This window comes from Myxocyprinus asiaticus, chromosome 7 (assembly GCF_019703515.2).
Source record: "Myxocyprinus asiaticus isolate MX2 ecotype Aquarium Trade chromosome 7, UBuf_Myxa_2, whole genome shotgun sequence".
In the NCBI taxonomy this organism is placed as follows: Eukaryota; Metazoa; Chordata; class Actinopteri; order Cypriniformes; family Catostomidae; genus Myxocyprinus; species Myxocyprinus asiaticus.
In genome coordinates, this window is record NC_059350.1 from 5,298,866 (window position 1) to 5,320,427 (window position 21,562).

General features: G+C 36.1%; 1 protein-coding gene across 1 annotated transcript; it reads right to left on the reverse strand.

Moving 5' to 3' along the window:
* Positions 1 to 4,963: 4,963 nt before the first annotated feature.
* LOC127443787 (actin-related protein 2-A) lies at positions 4,964 to 19,375 on the reverse strand. The gene is made up of 9 exons (XM_051702688.1): positions 19,242 to 19,375; positions 16,684 to 16,794; positions 14,799 to 15,014; positions 14,633 to 14,705; positions 11,956 to 12,092; positions 11,724 to 11,873; positions 10,267 to 10,412; positions 8,435 to 8,567; positions 4,964 to 8,061 (listed from the first exon to the last, which is right to left on the reverse strand). The coding sequence occupies exons 1-9, from the start codon at positions 19,287 to 19,289 to the stop codon at positions 7,891 to 7,893; spliced, it is 1,185 nt and encodes a 394-aa protein (XP_051558648.1). The 5' UTR covers positions 19,290 to 19,375; the 3' UTR covers positions 4,964 to 7,890.
* Positions 19,376 to 21,562: the final 2,187 nt, after the last annotated feature.

The window sequence follows — 21,562 nt, forward strand, 5'->3', positions numbered from 1 at the left end:
TATCATTGCTGTTTTGTCTGTTTACAACTTTGCTGATTATATTTGGAGTGTTCTAGTTTTGTTGTTTTGTCTGCAGACAGCTTTGTTGATTATATTTGGTGTGTTCTAGTTTTGTCTGCTGACAGCTTTGTTGATAACAATGGGAGTGTACTAATTTTGTTCAACTTTTGTCTAATTTTGTTAACTGAAAGCTTCTTTGATAATAATGGAAGCATACTAGTTTGTTCATTCTAGTTTTGTCTGCTGACAGCTTTGTTGATGATAACGGACGCATGCTAGATTAGACAAAAGTAGAATGCACAATCTAGTATTTGTCCGTTATCATCAACAAAGCTGTCAGTAGACAAAACTAGACAAACGTAGAATGAACAAACTAGTATGCTTCCATTATCATCAAAGAAGCTTCCAGTTAACAAAATTAGACAAAAGTAGATTGAACGGTTTTGTCTGTTGACAACCTCATGACGATAATGGGAATATACAAGTTTGTTGTTCTTTTGTCTAGTTCTGTCTGCTGACAGCTATGTTGATGATGAACATACTAATTTGTTCATTCTACTTTTGTCTAGTTTTGTCATCTGAGAGCTTTGTTGATAATAGGAGCATTCTAGTTTGTTCTATTTTTGTCTAGATTTGTCTGCTGAAAGCTTAATAATGGGAGAGTACTAGATGATTCATTGTTCTTCTTTATTCCTTCTACTTTTGTCTAGTTTTGTCACATGACAGCTTAATTGATAATAACGAGAGTGTACTAGTTTATTCACTCTAGTTTTGTCTGCTGACAGCTTCATTTATACAATTGGGAGTGTACTAGTTTATTCATTCTAGTTTAGTATTGTCTTTTCATCTACTGAAAACTTAGTTGATAATGGGAGCATACTTTTGTTGTTCTACTTTTGTCTGCTGACAGCTTTGTTGATAATAATGAGAGCATACTAGTTTGTTCGTTCTACTTTTGTGTAGTTTTGTCTGCTGACAGTTTTGTTGATAATGGAAGTGTTCTAGTTTGTTCTACTTTTGTCTAGTTTTGTCTGGGACAGCTTTGTCAATGATAATGGGAGCGCACTAAATTGTTCATTGTAGTTTTGTTTAGTTTTGTCTGCAGACAGCTTAATTGGTAATGGGAGAGTACTAGTTTATTTGTTCTATTTTCGTTTAGATTTGTCTGCTGACAGCTTAATTGATAATAATGGGAGTGTACTAGTTTATTTGTTCTAGTTTTGTCTCCTGACAGCTTCATTTATAATATTGGGAGTGTACTAGTTATTCGTTCTAGTTTAGTATTGTCATTTCGTCCACTGACACCTTTGTTGATAATGGGAGCATACTTGTGTTGTTGTTCTGCTTTTGTCTAGTTTTGTCTGCTGACAGCTTTGTTGATAATGAGAGCATACTAATTTGTTAGTTCTACTTTTGTCTAGTTTTGAAATTTCCTCCACTGATTCCTTTGTTGATTTTAATGCAAGCATACTAGTTATGGTAATTTTTTCTGCAGACAGTTTTTTTGGATTTTAATGAGAGTGTTCTGGTTTTGACGCATTGCTCGTTTGCAGTGCAGAAGGGGAGTTAGCTGTCAGCAGCTTAGTTGCAAAAACGTACGTTTTTCTGCATTATTGTCCGAATAGCCTGTGCAGCTGAATCGAGATGACCCCCTGCCTTCATTCATTTAGGATCCTCTTGTGCTATCACACAGATTTGCAAACGAGTGTTTGTGCAACACAGCTTCCTCCCAGTAGGGAACACACAGATACACACACCAGGATGTTATTGTGTGTGACACACAAACTAGGGGTTTGAAGTGTGTGTGTGAGTGAGAAAGCGTGAGACACATCAAGGTCAAAAAGGATTAAAAGGACATCAATATCAACATGTAAAGCTCGACACAAAAGAAAAAGAAAGAGGGAGGAAAGAGATTTTCAGAGAGAGGGGAGTGAAAGCACCATCCAGGTTCTCTGTAGAAGTCTTCCCACACTAAGCAGGGACCTCGGAAGGATTTGTGCGTGCATGCATGTGTTTGCAGGAAAGAGAGGGCCGGGTCAGCATTGTCTCTTTCCCCGTGTACACCCTTGTTTGTTTACTTTCAGCAGCAGTTATCTGGCAACCTGTCTGTAGGGCAGGGGAGTTCACTTTACTGAATTGACTACTCAGACTAATTGATTAGTCTGGGGGTCAGTTGGAAGTCTTTGTGACTGAGTGTGTGTCTCTGTGGAGGGATGCGGCACTTCAAATCTGATTCCAGGGAATTTTACTAGTCCACGTCTGGAGTCTTTGGTAGTCTCTGGATCCCTCAACCTAAAGTACTGAAAGAGACACAGTAAAAATGGTCTCAATAGGGTCGTGGGAGCAGTTTCTTAGGAGCCGACATGATGGGAAACAGATCCCGATTTGAGCAACTGAGCTGTTGGAGGAAGAGGATAAAAAGATGTTGCATGTTAAAGTTTAAACTTTGCGTAGTTAACATGAAATCAAATTGGACCGTATTTTCTTAGCTAATAATTAAAACAGTTATTTAATTATGGTTAACGGTAAAATATATATATATATTTTTACTGCAATAATTGGCTTGTGCTCTGGATGTGATGGATGTGTTCAATTGAACAGAATTTTACCTATAAGAGCGGTTCAATCCATACTGTGCAGTACAGTGGAATTGTGGAAGATGTAGTATGTGGATAACAATGTTTTCTGTAGGTTGTAGCATGAATTACGTTCTGTTACTTAAGCAAATGATTTATCAAAATGGCTAACGGCACACAAACCGCAAGTATTTTGAAGAAATAGTTGCACACAAACATGAAAAGTCTGACATTTTCACTCATGCCATTACAAACCTCTGACGTTCTGTCTATAGTAAACATCGAAAGGACGATTGTTCTGAAGAATGTTCAAGCTTCTCTTTTCAATTAAATGAAAGCAATACCAGAGGCTAAAAAAAAGCACCATACAACTCATTCACACTTGCATATTCAAACTTCTCACATTACAAATTGGTTATTCGACAAGCAAAAACCAATTGCATTTGACATGATTGACGTCAAACCATTGAATATGTGTAAGCATAAATGAGATTTGAGAGCTACAACAGAGAGGAAGATTTTTTTGTTAATCGCTGCTTAAATTTTGGACTTTTTCTCACACAATGCTATCAAAGGACTTCAGAAGACCTGGGTAATGGCGCACAAATCATATGGACTACTGTTATCGTGCTTTTTTGGAGCTTGACAGCCCTGGTTTCAGTCAATATTTTACTAAATTTATAATGTTCCATTTGTGTTTGGAACAGCATGAGGGGGAGTAAATAAAATAATTTGTATTTTTGGGTGAACTATCCCTTTAATAAAGGTCACAACAGTGACAAAGGGTTGTGATTTCTGTAACTCATCATTTCCAAAGCTTTGACCGAATCTGCAGGTTTGGTTTCCTTTTTGCGAATATATCAGCAATCTCAACAGTGCAAACTGTGTAGTATGCAGCATGTAACATACAGCAAGTGAGTTGCTGTGTGCAGAACAGCCTGGCCTTAATTTCAACAGGCCCCACAGAGTCTGACAGCCCCCCTGTTTACATGAATAAATCGGAAACAAATGTGAACACAATCACCCCCCTTCCTTTCCTCCACACACACACACCCTCATCAGGCCACAGCTCTGTACTGCTATGCAAGATGATTGTATCACTCAGACCTCGAATAAGCAAGAACATTAGACTAGCATTGTCCACAAACTAACTGATATAAAGATATAAAGAAAACTCCTGATTAGCTTGACAAAAGATGTGGAAAGTATTTCATATTTCAAAAATATTTTATTTATTTATTTTTTGGTGCAAATTATATTATTTGCATATTTTTTTATTTTAAATGTTAATTAAAATCATTTGTATTAAAATTGACATGAACTTCTCAATTTCTAATAGACTGATAAAAAGATAGATAGATATAAATTTGTATGTGTGTGTGTTTTAGTACATTTTTATATATTTATATATATATATACATATATAGCTCCAAAAGTTGAACTGAGAGAAAAACACTACTTGTTTACAGCACATCTCCATGGTAACCAAGATGGTCAGTCATTTCTTGTGTGCTTCCATAGTTAAATGTCATCTTATAAAACACCCGTCTTTCACATTACAGCGCTGGTTCAAAAAACTCAATTTAACCACTGAGTTATAAATCAACTTGCTTTATTTAAAACAGTGATCTGGCAGTATGCTACAAACAAAACAAAAACAAAAAATGCAGAAAACAAACAAACAAATACTGTCTGATCCAACTACAATACCCAAACATGGCACTGGAAGAATGCATGTGAGTGAAGTCAACAGTCATTAATTACATGTGTGAAGAGTTTGTGTGTATAAACCCAAAGTTAAACACACAAACATCTCTGATCCACCTTCCAAACAACTGTCATGAGTACAAACATGAAAATGATTTTTATTAGTATCGTAATTATGTCATTCTTATTAAATCATTACACAGCGGCTGCCTTTGGGTCTGGGAATGAAGCGTCTGACCGAGTGTCTGAGCCTCTCTGACACTCTCTGGCCATTTGCTGGAGCTCAACTAGAATGTGAAAACTTGCTTCCCGACAACCAACAGAAAAGAAACAAACATGAATGCAAAAATGTAAAACATACAAAAAATAAGACAATGTGAACAATCGTGAGCTTCCTCTGGGGAATAGAGCAACACTGAGACTCATTAGAAGACTAAATAAACGAGTTGTGCATGATGAGAAGAATGCAGGGTTATTGTGATTGAATGCCGACACGCTAATTAAAGCCGCAGTCAAGAACAGCAGCTCAGCCGTTGCAGGCATGAAGGTGTATTGGGGTAACAGATGCATGCATGAGCTGCAAAAGGTTGCACTTTACCCCAGAATTTAAAGAAATAAAAATAAGAAAATATATTTTAAATAAGAAACCTATTTTTAGGACCATCAAGACTTTTTTGCAATGTGTCATTTTTTTCATGACAATTAAGCACATTTCCATTCCCATAATTTTAATTACCCTAAATTGTCCAGATATTTTATGTTTTTTTTGTAATTATTACTCTTAATGGTGATTCTCATTTGCTTCTCATTACTCTATTAATATGTTTTTAACTAATATTTTTTACTGTATTGCAATAAAAGATTATGTATTGAACTTTTTTCACTTTACAGTAATAAGAATTTTTTTTAAGTATCGGTAATGAAAATGCCTTTTTTTCATTATGATAATCAGAATAGCATTTTTTCCCAAATTATGGCAATAAAAATGGCATTTTTGCTACATTACAGTAATTAAAATATAATTTTTTTTTCTCATTACGTTAATGAAAATGGTATTTTTCCACATTATGGTAATGACAATTGCATTTTTGCAACATTACAGTAATGAATTTTTTTTTCTCATTACTGTAATGACAATTGCATTTTTCCCTACATTACGATAATGACAATTTCATTTTTCCCAGCATTACGGTAATGACAATTGCGTTTTTGCTGACAGTAATGAAAATTGCATTCTTTTCTCATTATGGTAATGAATATGGCATTTTTCCCGCATTATGGTAATGACAATTGTATTTTTGGCACATACAGTAATGGCAATTGCATTTTTTCTCATTATGGTAATGCAAATGTATTTTTTCCGCATTATGGTAATGACAATTGGATTTTTGCTGCATTGCAGTCATGAAAATTGCATTCTTTTCTCATTACGGTAATGAAAATTAAAAAAATATCCCTGCATTATGGTAATGACAATTGCACTTTTGGTACATTACAGTAATGAAATTTTTTTTCTCATTACGCTAATGACAGTTGCATTTTTCCCTGCATTATGGTAATGAAAATTGCATTTTTGCAACATTACAGTAATTAATTTTTGTTTTTCTCATTGCGATAATAACAATTGCATTTTTCCCTGCATTATGGTAATGGAAATAGAATTTTTTCTCATTACGGTAATGACAATTTCTTTTTTTCCCACATTATGGTAATGACAATTGCATTTTTTGCTACATTACAGTAATTAATTTTTTTTCTCTCATTACAATAATGACAATTGCATTTTCCCCTGCATTATGGTAATGACAATTGCATTTTTACAACATTACAGTAATGAAAATGTAAAAAAGAATTCTCATTACGATAATGGCAACTGCATTTTTGGTACATTAAAGTAATGAAAATTTTTTTTTTTTTCACATTACAGTAATGGCAATTGCATTTTTTCCTCATAACGGTAATGAAAATGTAATTTTCTTCCACATTATGGTAATGACAATTGCATTTTTGCTACATTACAGTCATGAAAATTGCATTCTTTTCTCATTACGGTAATGAAAATTGAATTTCCCCCCCATATTATGGTAATGACAATTGCATTTTTGCTACAATACAGTAATGAAAATTGCATTTTTTCTCATTACGGTAATGACAATTGAATTTTTCCCCCAAATTATGGTAATGACAATTACGTTGTTTACTACATTACAGTAATGAGAATTGCATTTTTTTGCATTATGGTAATGAGAAATGCATTTTTTGCATTACCGTATTGAGAGCTGGGAGGGGAGAATGTGCTTAATTGTCATGAAAATAACGTTGCTATGAAAAACTCTTGTTTAAAAATTTTATTATTTCTTTTGGTGAGATTTACACAGCTAGTGAGGCAGCTTTAATGGTGAAAAATTCACAGAAAACATATGCCAGCATGTTATCCCTTCCCTTTCAAATAAAGTGTGAAATTGATACAATTGTTTATGAAGCTCCTTTAAATTTCAAGGAAAAACTGTTCCAGGATAAGCAGGAATGACATTAATAGAAAGTCTATATGTTAGACATTCTCTACCAAAATAAGGTCGACTAACACTGCTCATCATGAATTTGGACTTGAGTGCTTTTAAAGTGAATCAAATTACATGAGAGCACTCTTAATTTTCCATTAAATGCTGTATGGGGAAATTTGGTCCCAGTTGCTCCTGCATTTTCTGTCAAGCACCCCAAACACAACAATTAAAGATATAGAAAGACATTACCTTAAGTTAAAGAAAGGAGGTAGACATTTCAACAAAAGTAGTTTGCTTTCAGATCAATGTCTGTTTGATACCATCGGCCACAAATATTTTTAATTTTTTTTAATTTTTTTTAAAGGGATAGTTCACCCAAAAGTTAACTAAAAAATCTATCATCATTTACTCGCCCTCATGTTGTACCAAACCCATATGACTTGAGAATGTCCAAGCTGCTCTGTCCCTGGTCATCATTCACTTTCATTGCACTCCTTTTGCGTTCCACACAGAGAAAGTCATACTGGTTTGAAATGACATGAAGGTGAGTAAATAAAGACAATCATTTCATTTTTTGGTGAACTATCACTTTAATAGTAAGCTGGCTGCATTGATTTGAATTATTACAAAAACAATGTTTTACCAAAGCAAATTTTTTTATTCTTAAAAATACCTTTTTGTATTGTTTTACCCCTCTACTCCCACCCCACCCCACAATCCTTATGATTCTTGCCAAGTTTTGAGCGATATTTCTCTTCATGAGGGTCAGTGTTAATTGATGAGCAAACTAAAAATGATGATGCATGAGGATTAATTTTGGCAGCATAAATGGATAGTTTCGTTATTAACTTGTTTTTTCATAAAATTTTTGTTTTCTGTTCTCAGGTGGCGATTATGATCCGTTATATTTGGAATGTCGTACAAACACTGATCACTTTTTTTGGATTGCGAAGGAAGTTCAAGTATTTTATTGATATCACCAAGTATATTTTCATATCTACCTGCCAAACAACCTCTGCTTGTTTACGCTGCCAAAATGCCACCCTGCATGACTGCGAGTGTGAGTTCAAGTACATGACGTTGTGCGTGTATGCGAGTGTGATTTATCTAACGGTGACCCCCAGCTTCTCCAGAACACGCATTCCCTTCTCCTGGTACTCCTCTCTGGTCAACCAAAAATTGTCTTTGTCCTTCATGATGTCAGCTAGCACGGCACCACCCAAAAACACCATGTGTTTACGACGAGGAGGATCTTCAATACGGATCTTAAATTTCTACAGAAAGAGAAACAAAAGTTTCAGTAAAATAGCAATGCTAGGTATGTGAGCAGCAATTACCAAAATAATTGTTATGGAAAAACAAGGAAAAAATTTCCTCAAAAAGGTCAAATAATGTCCCTGAAAATCAATTCTGGGGGAATATATTGAGCCTTCATAAAATAAGTTACTATCTGAGACTGCACTTCCATAACAGTTGATAAAAAAAACTCTAACAAACTGCTGAATGATTGCAATACTGCCACCTTATGGACAAGAGAAGTTCTTCCTTGTAATTTCTAGATAAGTGGAAATTTACAGGCAATTTCAAAACTTGAACTCTGTATCATGTGCTGATTGTGTTTATAGATGTTTGTTGTGTCGTCTGTACCGAGAGTTTGTCGACGTCTCCCTTCAGCACTCTCTCCAGATAGAGCTGCTTCAGTTCACGCTCCAAACGAGACGGCAGACCAGGATACATCGTTGAGCCACCCGACAACACGATGTGTTTGTAAAACTCAGCCCTGAAACAAACACACAGAAAAATGAATAATATAAAGTATATGCAAAAATATAATGGTAACTTATATACAGTTAATTACGGTTTTGGGATCTTCTGATGTAACATACTATACTCGATCTATATCTATTTTAAAGGAATAGTCCGGGTTCAAGTTAAGCTCAATCGACAGCATTTGTAGCATAATGTTGATTACCACAAAAATTATTATTAGTTTTTTTAATTAAACTCTTAAAAAAAAAAAAAAAAAAAAAGAAGCAAAAATAGTTACAGTGAGGCACTAACAATGGAAGTGAATGGGGCCAATTTTCGGCAGGTTTAAAAGCAGAAATTTGAAGCTTATAATTTTATAAAATGTTATTTTTTCTTCTGTTAAAATCTGTCCATTATTTGAGCTGTAAAGTTGTTTAAATCATAATTTTTACGGTCGTTTTATTGTTATGTCATAATGGCAATAAAGCTGAAATTGTAAAATTGGCTTTAACTTTACACAGAAAACTTTAGTAAGTAATTTTATTACACTAAAATCATCTTAACACACAAATTGTTTATGTCTTGTGGCTATACTTTTGAAACACAGTATTTTAACGTTTACAGATTGGCCCCATTGACTTCCATTAAAAGTGCCTCACTGGAACCCAGATGTTTGCTTTTTTTTAAGAAAAGGAGGGACGAGTCAAATTTTTTTTTTGTTGTGGTGGTGATCAATATTATGCCACAAATGCTGTCGATTAGGGCTGATACAGATTTCCCGATTCAATTTTACTAATATTTTATTAGTATTTTGGTCATATTTTGGCTTTTTAAAATGAACAAATTCATATATTCAATCAATAAATAAGATATTCTATTTCCTATATTATTTTTTGTTACTTGTTTATTGTTTAATAGCTTAATTTGTACTATTTACAAGTATTTACATTTGTTGTGCTAAAAACGGTACTGTCTCTTTAAGAAAACTGGCATTTCTGTAAAGAGTGTCTGTTGATGAGCTTATATTAACAAGAGAGGGCTCAATTGGCTTTATCTCATCTGTGCCATGCATGATTAGAATTAAATGTTTATATTTTTTTGTTGTTCAACAGCTGACTGTGGAGAACAGAAATGGTATTAAATGAGACTTATGAGAAATGAGATTATTCAATGAAAAATGGGTCACGTGTATCTTGTCTTTTGGACACGCAAAACAACTTTTTTTTGTATTGAACACGGAATATTCCTTTAAACAGAAGCTTGCTAATTCTTTTAAAAACAATAGGAATGTAGTTTTATGACCACATATAAAAAAAACATCATGTACAAATTATTTTGGAGGACTATTTAAAATGAACTAAGGTGGAAATGGTGAAAATCACAGCATCTAAAATACACACTTTCATACAATATAAATTTATACAGTGTATACTGTAAGCTAAAATCTTTATGTTGCTACAAATCAAGTTCATGGACTTATGGCACAAAATCAGCTTCCCTCATATTAGGAGAAAAAACTACATATTAAAAAAAAATTTATTTTGTAGACGGTCTCTATATGTTTGATTATCGATTATGTCACTTATAACAGAGTAACGTTTCAGTTCCTAATATAGTTACTGACCACTGGTGAATAATAATAAAGATGGATGTAATGTTTTCTTGCATTCAGTGCTTGGCACGTGTTCATTTTTTGCCACTAGCGTCTCTCGCTGTATGAAAACACTGACCTGGTGTCGATGTCAGCTGCCTGGATGGTGTTGAAGAGCAGTTCGGCCACGCCCACTCCCTCAACGTTAATGAGGTGAGGCTGAAACAGAGCCTCCGGCGCCTCGAACCGCTCTCCGCCCACTTTAATCACCCTCCCGTCAGGCAGCTGCAAACAAACACACACACACACACACACACACAGTTAGAAACAAGCTAGAATTCAAATTTTCTTATCAATGGAATGTTCCTGGTTCAATACAAGTTAAAGGGATAGTTCACCAATAAAATGAAAATTATCTCATCATTTACTCACCCTCATGCCATCCCAAGAGTTTCTTTCTTCTGCTGAACACAAATAAAGATTTTTAGAAGAATATTTCAGCTCTGTAGGTCTATACAATGCAAGATAATGGTGACCAGCACTTTGAAGCTCCAAAAAGCACATAAAGGCAGAATAAAAGTAATCCATAAGAATACAGTGGTTTAATCCAAGTCTTCAGAAGTGATATGATAGGTGTGGGTGAGAAACATATCAATATTTAAGTAATTTTTTTTTACTATAAATCATTCACTTTCACATTCTTCTTCTTTGTTTTTGTCGATTCACGGTTTTTTGTGCATATCGCCACCTACTGGACAGGGAGGGACCTAAATACTGATCTGTTTCTCAACCACAACTATCATATCACTTCAGAAGACATGGATTTAACCACTGGAGTTGTATGGATTACTTTTATGCTGCCTTTATGTGCATTTTTGAGCTTCAAATTTCTGGCCACCATTCACTTGCATTGTATGGACCTACAGAGCTGAAATATTCTTCTAAAAATCTTTGTTTGTGCTCTGCAGAAGAAAGAAAGTCATACATGTCTGGGATGGCATGAGGGTGAGTAAATGATGAAAGATTTTCATTTTTGGGTCAACTATCCCTTTAAGTTCAAACAAAAGTACTTGTGGCATAAAGTTGATAACCCAAAAAAATTATTCTGACTTGATTTTCGTGTGAGAAAATCGCTTACTAACCTTATATATGTAAAGTTATATCCATTATTACAACTTTGTCGCCAAGACGATGTAACACTGGTAAACCCTGCAATCTGGTGAACGCTATAACTGGTATAAACCCTGATTTTATCACACTAAAATCATATTAACAAGTATATTGTTTACGTCTTGTAGCTATACTCTTAAAACAATGCTTATTTTAACATGTATTGACTGGCCCCATTCATTTCCATTGTAAACGCCTTAATGTAACTGCAATTTTTTTGTTTAACAAAACGTTTATTAACATTCTCCGTGAAGGATACATGTTATGTGATTCACCCAAAATGAGGTACCTAAGAAGGCAACATCATCTCGCCTACCTTTTGGAACAGCCTTCACATCGGGAGCACTCCAGTCTTAAAATGCTGCCTACAAAGGAAGCAAACTAGGTTTTGGAACAGAGCACGTGTGTAGAGTAGTCCGAACTCACTGTGTAAGACTCCACCAGCACTGTGGTCTCCAGCGCCAGCTTCTGCTCCTGCTCGATGTTATAACCCACGTAACACAGCTTCTCCTTCATCATCCTCACTGTCTCGAAGTCTGCCGAGTGATTGAAGGCGTAACCCCTCAACAACAACAGCTAGAGAGACAGAGAGAATGTGTGTTAAGGTTCATTTTTCTCTTGATACAGTAACGAGTGTGTGTGCATTTATGGCTTGTACCTTGATGAGGTAGCGTGTGATGTCTCTTCCTGCGATGTCCAGTCGGCGTGTGAGATGAGGGAGAGAAAAGCCTTCGTACACTGGACAAATATGAGTGACACCATCGCCAGAGTCCACCACCACACCTGTCAGCAAACCTGCAAATGCACACACAACCAAAGGGTTGATTTATTTTATTTTTATTAAAACTAACAGATTTCAACATTTTTCTTTATGTTATATAAAGGCCACGTTAAAACTAAACTGGAAACTTTTTACCAGGCCATCATCATTTATTTTTGGTACTTTTCAAATGCTTTTTATGTGTAGATTTGACTGTTTTAGCCTTGTCCCAGACACAGACAAATTACAAAATACAAATTATTACGTTTAAAGCTGAGATAATCTCAACAAAGAGCGAAATAAACATAAACCATAAAAAAAAAAATAATAAATTAAATCGCAGAATTTTGCACTTCAATAATCACACTGTGTCATATAACCAATGTATTATCCGGAAGTGTGAAACTACCGACCTCACGTCAAAACAAAAGTTTCAAAATAAAAGCTTGACGCGCGAAATTTACGAAATTTACGAAAATTGCAAAATAAATAAATTACTAATGTTTAGTTAAATGTATTTTATTATTATTATTATAATTATTATTATGTGGAAAATATATCTCACAAGCAAGTGTGCCGTGTTGTGCAGCACTTTATTTGACAGAAATAATGTTGTGAGGATCTTTACCAAAGATTATTTAGCAGAGACGGGCCACTTCTATTAAAATGAATGGGAGAAATTGGAACGCCTAATGGCAGCCAACGGTCAATGGATGTAGAAAGGAAGTCCCGCCTTACTGGTAAAAGAGCCAATCACCTTTTAGATACAGACACCACCTGCCAATCAACTCGACAATGCGCATGCGCATTAGCTATACAAACCGAGAAAATTACGTGTTTTAGCGTAATATGAGGTAAAGCAGCACAATTTATGATTCCAATATTATCAAATTGAATTGCTGATTTGAAATATGGTCTTTGATCGTAATTTTGACCAACCGTTTTGGAGATTTTGGTCTTTTCTCCTTTCAGACAGATAGGAGCTGCACTGGCATGATTGGAAATAGCCTCCCGAGAGCGTCCCAAAGATGGCCGACAGTGGACTGACTCTCTAGAAAGACTTTGTCTTTACTAAAGCACTTTGTTTTGTTTTTTTAAAGTAACTGTTCTGTTTTTATTTGACTGAAGTTTTGATTAATTTAATTAGACACATTCTGATTATGAAATTAAGTAACATTTAAATTATGGAATTCAGGAAAAAAAAAAAAAGGAAAATGTGGAATTTGTGGATATTTTAAATTGAATTTAGAAAAAAGATAAGGTCCTACTAAAAAAAAAACAAAAAAAACTTTGTTTGGGGGCGCTGACTACCACCCCTGGAGTCATGAGTTCGAATCCAGGGCGTGCTGAGTGACTCCAGACAGGTCTCCTAAGCAACCAAATTGGCCCGGTTGCTAGGGAGGGTAGAGTCACATGGGGTAACCTCCTTGTGGTCGCTATAATGTGGTTCGCTCTCGGTGGGGCGCGTGGTGAGTTGTGCGTGGATGCCACGGTAGATGGCGTGAAGCCTCCACACGCGTCAAGTCTCTGTGGTAACACGCTCAACAAGCCACGTGATAAGATGCGCAGATTGACGGTCTCAGACTGAGATTCGTCCTCCGCCACCCGGATTGAGGCGAGTCACTACGCGACCACGAGGACTTAAGAGCGCATTGGGAATTCCAAATTGGGGAGAAAAAGGGAGAAAAATCCAAAAAACTTTTGTTTACACAATGTTTACTTAAGAATTGAGAATGGTTTTAGGCCACGTTCACACAGCAGCAGAATACGGTTGTCAGACCTGTTTTGATTGCTAAATACGGTTGCGTTCACACACAGGACGGTTATTTACGAGAGTAACAACCACATTCTATAACCGAACTGAAATAACCGACCCGCAAATTTTCAGGTCCAAGATCCAACCGCTGTCTTTCACAGAAGCTGCTCGCAAAAGCTGCGCTCTGCACCCGGTTAAAATGCATTCAAAGCTGCTGTCGGCTAATTATGATCTGATGAATGAACTTGTGCCTCATTTGGACTTGTCTATTCAATAACGCGGCGTTATTTATGCCGGTGTTACGGACGTCGCCATCTTTAATATTTACTTCAGTCACTGTCACAATGGTTATAGGTGTTAGAATACGGTTGTGAATTCATACAGACAGTATTCAAGCCGCTACTGTAAGCTGTTGTATGAATGGGACATCAAGACTCACACCTGTAAATAAATGTGGTTGTCAATCCCAAACACTGACTGTGTGAACGTAGCCTTAAAGTATTACTTACATTGAAATGTAAAATTTTAATAGGCTACAGGAGTGTGTTCAATAGCAAATTAAAAAAAAATTCTGTGGTATCCAAATTGGTACCGAGAATCATGAAATTTTACTGGTATCGGTACCGACTACTGACATTTTGGTAACGTGACAACGCTAATCCAAGATATCACTTGCATATCACTGCCAACTGTTCACAATCCAATCAAATGCTGATGGATACAATTAAATCCCATCCTACATTTAATCATTTAATGTGAAAGTTTTACATGGAAAAACATCAAAAAAAGGTGTTTAATCTTCATTAAGTGGTTAATTACCTTGAGCGTAGAGAGTGAGCACAGCCTGAATGGCGATATAAACCCCTGAGAACTGATAGGTCTCAAACATCACCTACAGGGAGACAAGAAGATCAAAATTCAAATAAACACAAACCTTATTGAGACAGCAAAGTCAACAGAATGCACCAAATAGGAGCACACACACCTCAATGATCTTCTCGCGGTTCTTGGTGGGGTTCATGGGCGGTTCTGTGAGCAGGATCTTGCAGTTTCTCGAGTCGATGTTGAGTTTCTCGGGGCCAAAGGTGTAATCCCACAGGTGCTTCATATCGTCCCAGTTTCTCACGATGCCGTTCTCCATCGGGTAGTTCACCTCCAGCATGGAGCGCAGCTCGCTCGCCTCGTCTCCCACCATCAGGTCCTAGAGGTCAGAGGGGCAGAGTTCAAAGGTCAGCAGACTCAATGACAAATGTTATCTTTTATTTCGAACTGAGCTGAGGCTGTTTATGTCGATAGAGGATTTCTTTTTTTCCTGATTTTCTCCCCTTTTCTCCCCAATTTGGAATGCCCAATTCCCAATGCGTTCCAAGTCCTCGTGTTGGCGTAGTGACTCGCCTCAATCCGGGTGGCGGAGGACGAATCTCAGTTGCCTCCGCGTCTGAGACCATCAATCCACGCATCTTATCACGTGGCTTGTTGAGCGCGTTACCGCGGAGACCTAGCACGTGTGGAGGCTTCACGCTATTCTCCGCGGCATCCACGCACAACTCACCACGCACCCCACCGAGAGTGAACCACATTATAGTGACCACGAGGAGGTTACCCCATGTGACTCTACCCTCCCTAGCAACCGGGCCAATTTGGTTGCTTAGGAGACCTGGCTGGGGTCACTCAGCACGCCCTGGATTTGAACTTGCGACTCCAGGGGTGGTAGTCAGCGTCAATACTCGTTGAGCAACCCAGGCCCCCATCGATAGAGAATTTAAAGGAATATTCCGGGTTCAAAACAAGTTAAGCTCAAATAACAGCATTGTGATTTCCACAAACAATTATTGACTCATCCCTCCTTTGTTTACAAGAAGAAAAAAAGCTGTAACATGAAGGCACACAGTGTACAATGGAAATGAATGGAGCCAGTCCACGAATACTAAAATATACATAATTGCAAACGTATAGCCACAAGACGTAAACATTATACGTGTTAACATGACTTTAGTGTAAATCGAAATTATTTTTTGTTGTAATCATTGAGCCTGTTTACATGCACATAAATACACTGATTACTCTCCGAAATCAGCTCATTTTAAAAATCTTACAAGGCAAGAAATCCGTGTTTACATGAAATTTGAAATAATCGCATTATTCTCTACTTTTGACATCAAACCGTGAAAAGGCATGCACTCAACACGTGCATACATTGGATGAGCCGGTAAGAACACCGGTAAGGTGTTTACATGGCCCGTGAAATCGGCGTAATGGGCAAAAATCTACCCGTGTTGATCGGGTTATTCATAGGCCGTTTATAGCCTTTATGTCGATAAAGGAACACGGTTTAATGCTTTTACATGACCGCACGTGTTTGGAGATTTGCAGTTAATTAGTCTCACAACCACACACACACACATGCACACACATTCCCCACTTACCATCCTTCTATAATCCAACAGCACCTCCAAATTGTAACACAGAAGACAAAGCCAAATATGGAGAAAACAGGAATAACAGGGTTTTCAAGCCTCTGCGAACTGAGAGTGAAATTCAGCTGTACTCAAAAGTAAAAACTGATCCAGGATCAACGCTCCCATCCAAATCATCTCTTTTGTTTATGCTTATAACAGATCTAGGATCAACAACTTAAGTAACATCAAGCCAAACTCTATTGAAATTGTGAGTCAAGCCTTCTGTGTGCTATTTGTATGACGCACAGTGTTGACGCACAGTCACTTATGAGGTTCCATCTCTGTCAGGGTGCTGCCTTAGAAGGCAGCTGCCTATGTAGGGAGTAGACAGCATGACAGATAGGACACTAGGTTTTGGAACAGAGTGGTCTCTGTGGGGAAAGGTGTAGGATGCTGTTTTTAACAAAATACCTTGATCTCAATGTTTCCCACTTTGGCAGTGGAACGGATGATGGGTCTCCCGACCAGAGCCGGAAAAATGTGTTCCGGGAAATTAGAGCCGGCATACCCACACTTTACAAACTGAAAAAAAAGAGAAAGAGTTGAATGACATAATCAGAATTTTACAACGACAATGTTACCATCCTAAAAATGTCACCAATAGTAATCCTTGTTATAGATTTTGGACTGAAAATACATGATGCACATCAAGACATTAAATATGAGGGAAAACAAGTGTTCAGTTGAGAAAGTAAATTAAACAAACTAAAGTACTGCATTATTTGCATGTGTCTGAATCTGTTGTGTAAAGTGTGATTTGATAACTAATCCACTTCCTGTATGTTTAGCACTTAGTTTGGTGTGAAAACACCAGGCCTACATAGTGATTCATTCATACAACTTATGACTTTTTTATTATAAGAAAATACCATTGTATTGTGTGTGTTTTGTGTGTGTGTGGATTTTTATTTTTTTACATGTACAATAGTAATAACGTGTTTTCAGACATTTATCATAGTAATGTTTTCTTGGACATATACCACGGTAATACAATGTTTTGTATTATGCAGTATTACAAATGTAAATGTAGTAATATTTTTTAATATTTAAAAAAAATTGTTTTTTTTTTGTTTTTTTTTTACATTTACCGCGATAATATCATGTTTGTCTTGGATATACAACGTAGTACAAGTTTTTTTTTTTTATGTAGTAATATTTAGTAGTAAAGTAATATTTTTTTCATATTTACAATTTTTTCAGACATGTACCATAGAAAAACAAAACTATTAAATATATATATATATGTATGTACCATGGTAATACTATGTTTTTTAGACATTTACTGCAGTAATGCACAATTTTTTTTTGTTTTGTATGTACTATCTAGTAGTAATGTTACATATATATATGTATATATATATATATTTTATTCAGGCATGTACAAAGGAAATATAATATTTGCTTGTTTTTGGATGTAGTAATATTTAGTTGTAATAGTAATATTTTTTTAAAATATTTTTTTCATATTTAAGTTTTTTTTTTAGACATGTACTATGGTAAAACCATGATTTAAAAAGAATTTACCTTGGTAATACTATGGTTTTTAGACATTTACTGCAGTCCTAATGTTTTTCTTGGATATACAAGGTAATACAGTATTTTTTTTTTTTTTTTTTTTTTTTTGGATGTAGTAATATCAAGTAGTAATAGTAATATTTTTTCATATTTTATTATTATATTCGGACATGTACCATTGTAAAACCAAAATTTTTTAAATATGTACCATGGTAATACCATGTTTTTTTTTTTTTTTTTTTTAGATTTACAGCGGTAATATCATGTTTTTCTTAGATATACAAGGTAATATAATGTTGTTTTTTTGATGTAGTGATATATTTTTTTAAATATTTTTTTTTATCATGTTTACATTTTTGTTCAGACATTGTACATTTTTTTATTTATTATTGTTATTATTATTATTATTTTCTTTATTTACTGCAGCAATATTTTGTTTTTTCTTGGATATACAAAGTAATAAAATATTTCTTTGGATGTAGTAATATCTAGTAGTAACAGTAATATGAAGTATTAGTAGAATTAGTAATATTTGTTTCATATTTCAATATTTTATTCAAACATGTACCATGGTAAAACCATACTTGTTCAGTATGTACCATGCTAATACCATGTTTCTTGTGACAACCATAATAATACATTTTCAGACATGTCCTGTGGCCAGGGGTGTAGATTCCGAGGGGGAGGTAACCACCCCAATAATCAAAACAAGCAAGTACAACAAAGTGGACACAATGACATGGCAATACCATGTTTTTGGGGACATTTACCATGGTAAATATTTTTAAAGACATGGTCAAATTGTGTTTTGTAAACATGTACCACAGTAAACCCATCAAATTCTTTGAATTATCCTATAGTACCGTGTAAATACCACAATACATGAATATATCTTTCTGCACCATGGTACTAAAATATTACATGGGAGAAAGGTGAAGAAATGTGTTTCTATGGTTTAGCATGTCACTTCCTCTCTCGGCCAGATGTGAGATTGCAAACTCGGAAGTTAGTCTGACATTATCTTTACCTTATCTTTTTATAGACACAAATGCACATGCATCATTGATCTAAATGTGCAGAAACATATAAGATTATCAATAATGCACAATCTGCCAGTGACCTAATTAAAAAAAATAACTGAAACCACTTAAAAATATCAATCATATCAAAACGAATAGATAGATCGGTACAGTTCATGCAAATGACATTCATTTATAACCTATCCTGGTCTATATTTTCAATGCACATGATCATATGTGTTGTACTGTATGTTTTGCATACTTCAGGTCGTGTTTAAATCACAGATAATCACAGTGTAAAATAAGGTGCCATCAGAACACACTTCCTGTTCCGCGCATCTCTCTCATACAATCCCTTATAAAAACACGAACAGCCTCCAGATAAAGCATAATCCGGGCGGGATAGACCCGTGTGAGGTCCCGCGACAGACTCACCCCGGTCCCGTTGTCACAGACCACCACTTTCCTGCCCTGACTGTCCATGATTCCTCAGTGTCGGTGAATCCGCCCTGATATCAGCGCTGATGCTGCTGTCTTTGAGCAGGCGGAAGTCAGCGCCCAGCCCTTCCCACCACGCAAAAATAAAAGTCCTCGACGCAACTTCATAATAAAAGTCGCTACAAAATAAAAGTTTCCCATACGGCTACGGCACAAAAAATAAAAGTCCTACAACTCTCACATACCTCCTCTGCCAAAGAAAATTCACACGCTGTTTATTTTGTTTATACCCTACACCTACCCCTAAACCTAAATCTAACCTGACCACTAAATCTAACCCCTAACCTGGGGTTGCCACCTGTCCCGTAAAATACGGGATCCTCCCGCATTTGAAGATAAAATTATATTGAATCAATTCGGGACGCGATTTGTCCCGTATTTAAGCTGGTCAGATGGATGAAATCGTTCCAGATCGCCAATTTAACATTAATATAAGTTGGAAAATTTGCCTAGGGTGTGTCAGGGACCGTCTGAAAAGTCCACAAATGGTGGTAAAACTGTGTAGTTTTTTTCTATATAAATGTTCAATGAGATCAAACAATGTGTGAATACAATCATAAAGACAAGTACAGGTGAAGAAAAAAATAAAATAAAATTATAAAAAAATTTAAAAAATATGTATACATAAGATAAAGAAGACAAATATTCGAAAAAAATGTAAATAAATATATTTTTAACGTATAAATGATGTATTTTTTTTTTTTAAGTCATGGGTCAGGAAAGTTCTCATTTTAGCATATAAGACAGAATATAATTTTTTTTATTAATAACGCATATTAACTCAACGCATTTATTGCTAAAACTGTGGAGGATGTGGTTAGTGTCCCTTATTTTAAAACTTCAAAAGTGGCAACCCTACACTAATGAGACTCTTGCAAGACTTTTATTGCCTAGACACAATCTTCAACATTATGTTTTACACTTAACAATCTTAACACTTTAACACTTTTCACATCTGGGATGCCACGAGCGTGAGTAAATGAGGAGAACATTTTCTTTTTTTGGATGAACAACCCATTTTAAAAAAATCTCTGCCTTCAAATCACATTAAAATAAAAGCCTTTCACGGCTACAAAATAAAAGCTCAAATCAATTCAAAGTAAAAGTTTCTCATACTTCTATAAAAGCAGATTCTTCCACACAAGTCTTCCAAATACCACATCCACATGAAATGATGAGCACAGTTATGGTTTCATATATTGGTTTAGAGCAGCGGTTCTCAACTCAGGGCCCATCAAAACGTTTACCATACATACACTGGCGGCCAAAAGTTTGGAATAATGTACAGATTTTGCTATTTTGGAAGGAAATTGGTACTTTAATTCACCAAAGTGTCATTCAGCTGATCACAAAGTATAGTCAGGACATTACTGATGTAAAAAACAGCACCATCACTATTTGAAAAAAATAAAATAAAATTCCAGCAGCCATCACTCCAACACCTTATCCTTGAGTAATCATGCTAAATTGCTAATTTGGTACTAGAAAATCACTTGCCATTACAGTGCATCCGGAAAGTATTCACAGCGCTTCACTTTTTCCACATTTTGTTATGTTACAGCCTTATTCCAAAAAAAAAACAAAAAAAACACCCCACACACAACAACATGTACATAAGTATTCACAGCCTTTGCTCAATACTTTGTTGAAGCACCTCTGGCACCAATTACAGCCTCAAGTCTTTCGGAGTATGATGCTACAAGCTTGGCACACCTACGTATTTTTGGGCAGTTTCTCCCATTCTTCTTTGCAGGACCTCTCAAGCTCCATCAGGCTGGATGGGGAGCGTCGGTGCACAGCCATTTTCAGATCTCTCCAGAGATGTTCAATCGGGTTCATGTCTGGGCTCTGGCTGGGCCACTCAAGGACATTCACAGAGTTGTCCCAGAGCCACTCCTTTGTTATCTTGGCTGTGTGCTTAGGGTCGTTGTCCTGTTGGAAGATGAACCTTCGCCCCAGTCTGAGGTCCAGAGCACTCTGGAGCAGGTTTTCATCAAGGATGTCTCTGTACATTGCTGCATTCATCTTTCCCTCAATCCTGACTAGTCTCCCAGTTCCTGCCGCTGAAAAACATCCCCACAGCATGATGCTGCCACCACCATGCTTCACTGTAGGGATGGTATTGGCCATGTGATCAGCGGTGCCTGGTTTCCTCCAGACATGATGCTTGCCATTCAGGCCAAAGAGTTCAATCTTTGTTTCTCATGGTCTGAGAGTCCTTCGGGTGCCTTTTGGCAAACTCCAGGCGGGCTGTCATG